Raw genomic sequence first — 9,999 nt, forward strand, 5'->3', positions numbered from 1 at the left:
GTGGCGAGTCCCATCCGTCAGCCCTTCCCCACTCGCCTCTCTGCAGCCAGCAGGACCTGTTCCGGGTGCTGAAGGCCTACACGCTGTACCGACCCGAGGAGGGCTACTGCCAGGCCCAGGCGCCCATCGCTGCCGTGCTGCTCATGCACATGCCTGCCGAGGTACCCCCAGGCCGCGGGCGGGCAGGTGGGTGGGCGGGCGGGCGAGGAACACCCAGCAGCCAGGCATCACGTCTCTCTTGCCCACAGCAAGCCTTCTGGTGCCTGGTGCAGATCTGTGAGAAGTACCTGCCTGGCTACTACAGTGAGAAGCTGGTGAGTGCTTGCAGCGTGGCCCTGGCCTGAGACCCGCCCCCAGACCTGACACCTTTGTGGCCTCTCCAGGCCTCAACTCAGCCATCCCATTGCCTGTGGAAGTCCTTCTCGGCCTCCTGTTGCCTGAGGCTGGAGTCCGCAAGCTGCCAGGGTCAGGGCTCCTGGGCTCCGGCCTCCCACTTCCACCCTCTCTCCACCTCTGCCTCCCTGTTCCTCCAGGGCACCACAGTCCTCCTGCCTTGGCCTTCGAATAGGCTTAATCCTCCGCCCCTTCTTTCCTCTGATAACCTTTCTTTCCCCTCAGCTTTCAGCCCATCGGAGCGATCCCTGACCTGACGGGGGCCTCCGGCACACGCCCCCCAGGGTCTTGTTCCTGCCCTGCCCTGGGCACCTTAGCCCCCTCCCTCCCTCCACTCCCTCGGCTCCCGATGCTCCTGTGGTTCGTGTCTGTCTGTCTCTCTGCACAACACGCTTGGCGGGGGGACCAGCTGTGTCTGGTCTGCTTGTCATCACCCCCAGCACCCAGCAGGAGCTTGGCACCCTGCAGCCTGAGCCGCCTGAGGAGCCAGGGGTGGCTGCCGCGGGCCCTCGGTCACGGCCCAGTGGTTCCCTGTCCCCCCAGGAGGCCATCCAGCTGGACGGGGAGATTCTTTTCTCGCTGCTGCAGAAGGTGTCTCCTGTGGCCCACAAGCACCTCAGCCAGCAGAAGATCGACCCGCTGCTCTACATGACCGAGTGGTTCATGTGCGCCTTCTCGCGTACCTTGCCCTGGAGCTCCGTGCTGCGCGTCTGGGACATGTTCTTCTGCGAAGGTACCGGGTGGGCCCGGGACAGCAGCCCTGCCGCCAGCCCAGCTCATGGGGGCCTCTGTTTGCAAAGAGGCTCCCCAGAGCAGCCCCCACCGCCGGCACTCACCGCCCGCTCCCTGACAGGAGTCAAGATCATCTTCCGGGTGGGCCTGGTGCTGCTGAAGCACGCGCTGGGCTCCCCCGAGAAGGTCAAAGGCTGCCAAGGCCAGTACGAGACCATTGAGCGACTGCGGAGCCTCAGCCCCAAGGTCATGCAGGAGGCCTTCCTGGTGCAGGAGGTATGGCCACCCCTGCCCCTCACCCCGGAGATGGGGGGACTGATGGTCACCCTTGCCCCTCACCCCCAGAGGGAAGGGGGACTGACAGCCACCCCTGCCCCTCCTCCTGCGGAGCCTCAGCCCCAAGGTCACACAGGAGGCCTTCCTGGTGCAGGAGGTATGGCCACCCCTACCCCCTCACCCCCGGAGGGAGGGCGAGCCTGAGGGCCCTGGTGGGGGCCTGCGGCCTTGTGCTTAGCAGCCCAGGACAGTGTGGACAGACCTCGTCCTTCTGTCTGAATGAGGAGAGGGGGCACAGAGAGGCCCAGATCCACCTAGAGGGAATGAGAGTAGGTGCGGCCCACCCCCCATCACAGCCTTGGCTTTATTTTCCTGTTTTTCTCTTTTGTGGATCTTTGTCTCTGGGGGTCTGTAGTGAGGTGATACACAGGTAGGCGGGAGGACTCATGGCTTTCTCCTCTGAGACAGGGGGCCTCAAGGGCCTCCTCACCTGGCACTCACTCTGGGGCTTGTGACCACCATCCTGTGGTCAGCCCGCCTGACCTGGGCCGGGAGGCGGAAGGGGATGGCTCTTCCTGACGGCCCCCGCCTGTCGCCGCCCCACAGGTGGTGGAGCTGCCCGTGACGGAGCGCCAGATCGAGCGCGAGCACCTAATCCAGCTGCGGCGCTGGCAGGAGACGCGGGGGGAGCTGCAGTGCCCGTCCCCGCCCAGGCTGCACGGCGCCAAGGCCATCCTGGAGGCAGAGCCGGGCCCGCGGCCCAGCCTGCAGCCCTCACCGTCCATCCGCCTGCCCCCAGACGCCTCCCTCTCTGGTTCCAAAGGCAAGTCCAAGACATCCAAGCAGGTGCAGAAGGAGCCACGGAAGCCGGGGAAGGAGAGTGGGCAGCAGGACCGGCCCCCTGCCCCAAGTCAAGCCAAAGCAGCGGCCGCCGCGGGAGATGCATCTCCTCCACAGGATGTGCCCCCGAAGGACCTGGCCCCCCAGGACCCCCAGGGCTCGGCTCCCCAGGACTCAGCCCACCACCGCTCCCAGGAGAGCCTGACATCCCAGGAGAGTGAGGACACCTACTTGTAACCCTGGCAGCTCAGGCCCCTGAGCTGGGGTCTCCACACACCACACGGTTCACCGACTGACTTACACTCCAGGGCCCGCCCGCCCCCCGAGGGCCTGCTGCCTGGCCCCGGGTGGCAGGGAGTCTGGCTGGCCCAGCAGAGATTCTGCTTGAGTCTCCTTATTTATTTTCTCCAGAGCGGAGCTCAGCCGGCCCAGCTGGGGCAGGCAGAAGTGCGGGCCAACGGGTGGGGCCTCACTCAGCCCCTCCTGGGGAGCATCCCCCCAGGGCTAGGGCATGGATGTGAGGTGGGGCGGGGGGGGGGAGGTTCTTTGTGTAAAATAGAAACATGGTTTTGTACAGAAATAAACAGGCTTGTGTAGAGAGCTGGTGTGCAGCTTGGGACTGGGAAGGGGGTGCCACCCCTAGGGCTCAGCATCTCCTCCACACCCTACAGAGGCCCCCATCCCAGCCCCCGTTTCCCCTACTTCATCCCCCTTGCCCCACGGCCACCGCCTGCCATGGGTGAGGGTCACCAGGGCCCAGGCAGAGCAGGGCCTGCTCCCCAAGCCTTGACCCTGCACGTCACAGGGGGAGGGGCTCCGCAAGTCCTTCCACAGTCCTCCAGGGGCTGGCCTGGGTGCCACTTCGGACCCCAGTAAGGTACTCGTTCTGGGCCGGGTGCTGGTGCCAAGGGTGGGTGATTATGAAGAACTGCCCTCCCATGCTCAGCCCAGGCCTCCATCCAAGTTAGAGGGGCACAGGGCAGAGTCTGACTCTGTGATATGAGGCGCCCACTGGCCGCTTACCGAGCTGAGCATGTGCCAGGCTGGGCTGGCTGTCTGACGACTGGGTGGGCTTCATCCCTATCCCCATTTTACAGAGGAGGAAGCAGAGGAGCTGAGTGGGAGAGGTGAAGCCGATCCAGATTGGGGCCCAGAGCCCCTCGCTGCCTCTCCCAACTAGGGTGACCTGACTCCGCATTGAGGACCCAGGCAGGCAGTGTGGTGACCAGCAAGGGTGAAAACAGGGTGTCCCGGGAGAGGCCCCCCTTCTGCTGAGGAAGCAGCTTTTCCAGTCAAACAATAGTGGCTGTTCCTGGCAGGCCACCAGGCTGGGCCAGGCCGGGGTGGGGGCGCGGGGGGAGAGGGAGGGAGGAGCAGAGCCTCCCTGGAAGCGTTTAGGCATCGAAGGGCTGCAGCCTTGGCCTGGGACGTCCTGTTCTGGTAGAACGCAGAACCGGGGATACTGAGGCTGAGGAGGTCAAGGGTCACATGAACTTTTCAGGGCAAACCACCTACTTCTCACCTCCCGCCACTCCCCCCGTGGCTTCCTATGCCACCTGCCCCTGAGACGAGGGCTAGGCCTCAGAGGACACTGCCCTCCCCCAGCCCTCCAAGGGCCTGGCCAGGATGCGGTGGCTGCAGTGTTCCGTGGGGACCCACCGAGCCGGAGGGTCTAGGGAGGGCAGGTGCCGCCCCACTTCCATCTGCCTACCATAAAGACTGCTGAGCGGGCGGGAGGCCTGCTCAGACCTGCTGGGTCCATCAGACCCGAGTCCTGCTCTAACCTGTTTGGTTCAGAGCCTTGGAGGTGGGGCCTGAGGACCAGGCAAGGGCCCCTGGAGCACGTTCTGTCCTGCTGTGGAGCCAGCCTCCCTGGCCCATGCCTGTGCGTGCCGGGGTCTTTGCAGGCCTGAGGATGCCTGAGCGGAGCCCAGCCCTGCTGTGGAAACGAGCCCACGTTGGCACTCACCAGCCTCAGATCTGGGGCGTCTGCCAGCGCTGGGGGCCTCCTCAGGCATGAAGCATGAAGTTTAGATGTGCTCAGGCCACGTCGGTCCTGCTCATGACTGCAGCCTTATGTCTCGGTGGAGAACTGAGGACCCAGTGAGCCCCAGGTGCATGGCCCTGTTCCCCCAAAGGCTGAGCTTTGGGCATTTCTGGCCCAAACAACTTCAGCCTGGTGGCCTTCAGCTCCCTCCCCACCACATGCTGCTCACAGAATGGCTGGGGCCCTCCCTTCTGCTCTGGAAGCTGCGTGAGAAACATGGGGCCACTGAGTCCAGGTCAAGCTTCACCTTGTCAGTCCACTCACAGGGCTCACGAAGCAGGGAGGGTGTGTGTCAATACTAGTCCCGGGCAGCCCTCGCTGGGGGACTTTTGTCCCCACCACCCTGCCGGCTCTGGTGGCCCTGCCCCACGCTAAGCCACGAGAGGAAGGAGGGGCAAGGCACCAGGACGCTCTCAGGGCCGAGAACCGCACGGCTGCCTGGGCTGCGGCAGCGGACCCCGCCCCTCGCACGCTCCAGGAGTTTGGGGGCTGCGTTCTGTCCCAGGCGCGCCTCCAAGGCTTAGCGAAATTAATTCTAAGGCCCAAGGACAGATACGACTCCCAGTCTCCGCCGGCTCGGGACCCCAGCGCAGCGAGCGTCCTACGGAAAGCGCGGAGCCCCGAGAGGCGGAGAGGCGCGGCCGGGCCCCCCCCAGGAGGACTCGACGGGGGTGGGGTCAGCGGGCGATTCCCGAGCCCAAACCGGTGGGGCGGAGCCAGCAGGGGCGGGCAGGGCAGGCCGGACCGAGCAGAGTGAGGCTCCGGCGCTAGAAGGAGGCGTGGCCACCCCGGATTGGCCGCCCGGCCCGCACGGCGTGGCCTTCGGGGAGTTGGCGTAGCTGGCGGCGTGCACTCGGCCGCGCAGCGGCCCCTTTAAGCCCCCCGGCACCGCCCCCAGCGACCCGCCCCCAGCACTGCCTGGGTCCTGCGGGCAGCGGGGTCGGGTCCGCGCGGGCCGCGATGGAGCTGCACATCCTAGAGCACCGGGTGAGGGTGCTGAGCCTCGCCCGCCCAGGTCTCTGGCTCTACACCCACCCGCTCATCAAGCTGCTCTTCCTGCCCCGCCGAAGCCGGTGCGCGCCCGGGTCCGCGGCACAGATGGGGGTGGGCTGCACTGTCGCTCTGGGACGGGGTCGGGAGATTAGGGCCGTCGTGGGGCCAGCGGGAGCCGGCGGGGAGAGCCCTCCCTGCCTTCCTCCCTCCCCCGCCCCCGGCCGCCATCCGGCCTGGGCCTAACCTCCTCGGGACCGCCGCCTATCCGGCCCCGTGAGGCCCCCTCCCAGGGCCGGTTAAGGCGCAAACAGCCCGGGATGGTCAATGCTTAACCCTAGTGGTGTCAGGTGGGGGCATTCTTTCGTGGCGGCTCCGTGGAACTTTTTCCAGTTGCCTCCCGTCGGGTCAGAGGGGCTGGTCTAGAGGGCTCAAGGTTCGACGGCCCGGGTTTGTAGCCGCGGGTGAGCCTCTCCTCGTGTCCCGGCGTGGAGGTCGGGGAGGCGGAAAGCAGTTCGGAGTTCTGGAAGTGGGGCACACACCCCACCGTCCTGGGACGAAAACAGGCTTGAGGGGGCAGGGAGGCGCCCGGCCGGGTCTACCCGCCCCCTCCGCCCCACCCAGGCTGAAGATGCCCCCCGCCCCCAACCAGGTGCAAGTTCTTCAGCCTGACGGAGACCCCCGAGGATTACACGCTCATGGTGGACGAGGAGGGCTTCAAAGGTGGGGGCTGGGCTGGGGAGGGGGCGTAAGGGAGGAGACCGCGCTCGTCTCTTTGCGGGATTCTCACCGAATGCTAGGATCCATGGTCGCAAGAGCTGGGGGCCTGGAAGGCGGATGGATCTGGGTTCGAATCCATTCCCACTTTTCACTGGCTGTGTGCCCTTAAGCAAGTCACTTCCCCTCTCTGAGCTGTTTGTTTCCTCTTATGTAAAATGGAATAGTTATGGCTCTGATCTAATAGGGTCCCTCGAGGGCTTTATAAACGGGGCTGTGTGTGAAGGGCGGTTAGCAGCCCCTGGCCGGCCAGCAGGGCCTCAATTACAGTTCTGGGGCAAGAATCGGTTTACTGTGACTGTTTCCCCACCCCACCCCACCCCTGCCGTTATCCCCGCCGACTGACTTCCCTCATCTCTGGTGTGTGTCACCCCCTCCCCAACTGGTCTGGCGGCTCCAGGAGTCTGAGAGTGTTGGGGAAGGAATGCAGGAGGAGCAGGCAGCCAGCCAGGGCAGGGTCCTGGCGGGCCTCCTAGCTGTGCTTGGGCAATTAGCAGCCACCCTGGCCGTGGCCCTGCTCCAGACTGGACTCCAGCCTGGTCCGTCCCTGATCCCTGAAGCGGACATCTACCTCCCTACTCCTGCCAGCCTGGCCCAGGCTGACAGGCTTGGAGTCTCAGGCCAGACCACTGGGGCTTCACTGGCAGGCATAGCTCTGCTTCAGGCCTTAGTTTCCCTATTTGTGCAGCAGGAAAGTTTGGTTCTGCTCAGGAAAGGGCATCCCCTAGCCAACTTGGTCTGCTGGCTCCCCCTGGTGGTGCCACACGGTATGAGGCCTCTGTTTGCCCAAGGAACACTCGTCTTGAGGTCCATACCGTCACCCCATTTTACAGAAGAGGAAACTGAGGCTCAGAGAAGTCAAATCATTTGCCCCAGGTCAACAGAAAGTAGATGGTGAGGCTGGGATTGGAACCCAGCTCTGTCTGAATTCGGAGCTCCGATCCTAACTGGGAAGTTTCAATCCCTGACAGGCCAACACCTGAAGCACCTCTCAGTCCTTGCAGACATGCAGGTCTCAGGAGCAGAACTTGGGGGAGGAAGACAGCTCCAGTCTCCAGACCTGACCTGACCTTGGTAGAGCTCCCCATAAGGCTCAGACAGGGAAACAGGGCAGGGGCCAGCCCTGTAGGCCCTGACCAGGCCTGTGCCCCCTGCCCCACAGAGCTGCCCCCATCCGAGTTCCTGCAAGTGGCCGAGGCCACCTGGCTGGTGCTGAACGTGCCATCCCCCAGTGGCGCGGCCGTGCAGGCTGCCGGGGTCACCAAGATCGCCCGGTCCGTAATCGCACCGCTGGCCGAGCACCACGTGTCGGTGCTGATGCTGTCCACCTACCAGACAGACTTCATCCTGGTGAGTTTCCCGCTGGTGCTGGCTGGGGGGTTGGGGGGAGGAGGCGTGCGGGCAGGGTGGGCCCCATGGGTGCTTGGGGACCCATGCGTTGTGCCTCTCCTGGCCCAGGTGCGGGAGCAGGACCTGTCCGTGGTGATCCACACGCTGGCCCGGGAGTTCGACATTTACCGAGAGGTGGGCGGGGAGCCAGTGCCGGTTGCCAGGGACGATTCCAGTAACGGCTTTCCCCGTGCTCAGCATGGTGAGACCCGCCCTCTGACACCCGGGCCTCGGCGGGGGCTCCCCTTCCCACCGGGGGCCCTTCCCTTGTGCAGGTTGGGCTGTGGGTTTGGGGAGACCAGCTGACATGCACCCCCCTCCTCACAAGAGGGGGCCGGGAGAACCCAGGTAGCTTCCTGCAGGTGCTGCGTGACCTCCTCCCAGCCCAGGCTGTCTCTCTCTGGCTGGCCACCAGGGGGCGCGCTCGCCCACAGTCGCCCCTTGACCTCCGCCACCAACCCTCCCCAGCAGGGCCCAGCCCCACCGTGCACCCCATCCAGAGCCCACAGAACCGATTCTGCGTCCTCACGCTGGACCCTGAGACTCTGCCAGCCATCGCCACCACCCTCATCGACGTCCTCTTCTATACGCATAGGTGGGCCCTCGTTGGCATTGGTCCTCACAACCTTGTTCCCAAGCTCCTTCCCACCACCTTCCGCCCACCCCTGGGTTCTGCAGTTCTGTGCCCTGTTCGGTGGCTGGGGTTCCCGGCCGCCTGCGACACCCCTGTGCCCAGCACTGAGGTCCAGGCAAGGTCCCGAAGCCACAGCTGGAGCCCCCTCCCCACCCTGGCGTGGGCAGGGCCCCCTGAGCTGTGCCCTGGTCAAGCCCTCTGGACCTGGGGTAAAATCCTCTTTGTCACACTCAGGGTTCGTCATCCTCTCCCATCCCCAGCCATACCAGCAGGTCAGGGCCCTCAGACGAGGGGTGAGGGCAGGGGGCCAGGAGGGTCTGCCCAGGGCCGCCTGTGCCAGCCCCTTCGCGGGCATGGAGCCTGGCTGGGAGGTGGAGCTGGCTGAGCACCTGAGGCTCCCCTCCTCCGCAGCCCCCCTAGGGAGGCAGCCTCTGGCGGTCCCGGATCCAGTTCCATCACCTTCTTTGCCTTCTCCCTCATCGAAGGCTACATCTCCATCGTCATGGATGCTGAGACGCAGAAAAAGTAAGTGACCCCTGACCCCAGGTGGCACACAGGCCCCCGGCCAGCCCCAGGGAGGGGGCAGCTAGAGCGTCCAACGCTGAGGTCAGCCGGCTGACCTCCTCCTGGGGCTCACAGCAGAGGCAAGGAGGGACCCGCATGCCCCCGCCCACCGCCCTCCTACCGCCCCAGGTTCCCCAGTGACCTGCTGCTGACCAGCTCCTCGGGCGAGCTGTGGAGGATGGTGCGCATTGGCGGACAGCCCCTGGGCTTCGGTGAGGGGCCGCGCCTTGTGTCGGGGGTGGCGGAAGGGCTGGCGCCTGGGGGGGTTGCGAGGGGGGGACCGGGGTGACCACACAGCCCTTCCTCGACCCTCAGATGAGTGTGGGATCGTGGCCCAGATCGCCGGCCCCCTGGCTGCGGCCGACATCTCCGCCTACTACATCAGCACCTTCAACTTTGACCATGCCTTGGTGAGCCGGCTGGCTGGGGCGGGGCCCTGGGGAAAGGGGCGGGGCCCTGGGGAAGGGGGCGGGGCCCTGGGGGAAGGGAGGGGGGGCGGGGGGGCGGGGGCGGGGCGGCCCTGAAGCCTCCCTGTGCCCGCCGGCCCGCAGGTGCCCGAGGACGGCATCAGCAGCGTCATCGAGGTCCTCCAGCGCCGGCAGGACGGCCTGGGCTCCTGAGGCTCCAGGGGCGGGGGGCAACAGCAGCCTCCGGGGTCTTCCCTTGCCCTCTGGCTTCCAGAGACTTCTCAAAGCTGTGTGCTCCAGCTCTGGGACGTTCCCAGAGGCCCCCTCCTTCCGCTCTGTGTATGTAAGCTGCGAGCAGACTCCGGCTCTCAACGTGGCTGCCGCGTGTCTGCCCAACGCAGGGGACGTGGTGCTCGGGGCTTCCTCCAGGAAGCCCTCAACTCATCACTGCCTGCGGGGCCTCGGGGTTTGCACATTCCCTGCCTGAGGCCTGAGCCTCCACCCTCTCCGCGCCACCCCCAGCTGGGTTGCCTGACCCAGCAAAGGAGTTCTGACTGTGCCTTCCCTTCCTGGGGCCTCCAAGAAAAGTATTTTTACACCTTTCTCTCTCTCTCTCTTTCCTTTTTAAGTCAACTTGTTAATAAAGAGCTTATAGTGAGCAGACCGGGCTGTGGTCCTTGGGGTTGTCCGAGCCTCAGCCACGGGGCTGCCCCCTGAGGTCCTGGACTCTACCCCCTTCTCTCACCCCATCCCGTGAAGCCGGCTCTGGGCCGGGCTTGCTTGAACCTCGCTCAGTGCTCACCTGAGAGCCGTTGCCCCCGTTCTCAAGACAAAGTGACTGGAGCTCTGGCAGGGGGAGTGACCCAAGCCAGGACCACGTGGTTCCCGCCCGGGCTGCCTGGCTCTGAGGCTCAGGCTCTCGCTTCATTCCTTTCTGGGTCCGAACAGCC

At 65.4% G+C, this 9,999-nt stretch overlaps 2 protein-coding genes across 5 annotated transcripts in view; both read left to right on the plus strand.

Annotated features, from left to right (window-relative positions):
- TBC1D10A (TBC1 domain family member 10A) overlaps positions 1–2,841 on the plus strand; it is a 28,966-nt gene extending 26,125 nt beyond the window's left edge. The window contains exons 5-9 of one of the 2 annotated variants that reach the window (XM_043436707.1): positions 47–161; positions 249–314; positions 937–1,126; positions 1,247–1,401; positions 2,008–2,841. In XM_043436707.1, the coding sequence (XP_043292642.1) occupies positions 47–161; positions 249–314; positions 937–1,126; positions 1,247–1,401; positions 2,008–2,478 (997 nt within the window). In that variant the 3' untranslated portion in view covers positions 2,479–2,841. Of the gene's footprint in view, positions 1–46; positions 162–248; positions 315–936; positions 1,402–2,007 lie in introns of both variants that reach the window. The other variant, XM_043436697.1, reaches the window with a different exon arrangement.
- A 2,254-nt stretch (positions 2,842–5,095) lies between these two features.
- Positions 5,096–9,710, plus strand: CASTOR1 (cytosolic arginine sensor for mTORC1 subunit 1). Of its 3 annotated transcripts, none has more exons than XM_043436720.1 (9): positions 5,096–5,361; positions 5,931–6,001; positions 7,218–7,405; positions 7,514–7,646; positions 7,913–8,039; positions 8,490–8,603; positions 8,772–8,854; positions 8,958–9,052; positions 9,194–9,710. In XM_043436720.1, the coding sequence occupies exons 1-9, from the start codon at positions 5,249–5,251 to the stop codon at positions 9,260–9,262; spliced, it is 993 nt and encodes a 330-aa protein (XP_043292655.1). In that variant the 5' UTR covers positions 5,096–5,248; the 3' UTR covers positions 9,263–9,710. The 3 variants fall into 3 exon arrangements, with proteins under 3 accessions (XP_043292655.1, XP_043292664.1, XP_043292673.1); XM_043436729.1 differs by having other exon boundaries at positions 5,098–5,361; positions 7,916–8,039; XM_043436738.1 differs by lacking the exon at positions 5,096–5,361 and adding an exon at positions 5,464–5,742.
- The last annotated feature ends 289 nt before the right edge of the window (positions 9,711–9,999 follow it).

The sequence above is a fragment of the Cervus canadensis genome, chromosome 1, assembly GCF_019320065.1.
Source record: "Cervus canadensis isolate Bull #8, Minnesota chromosome 1, ASM1932006v1, whole genome shotgun sequence".
Taxonomy (NCBI): Eukaryota; Metazoa; Chordata; class Mammalia; order Artiodactyla; family Cervidae; genus Cervus; species Cervus canadensis.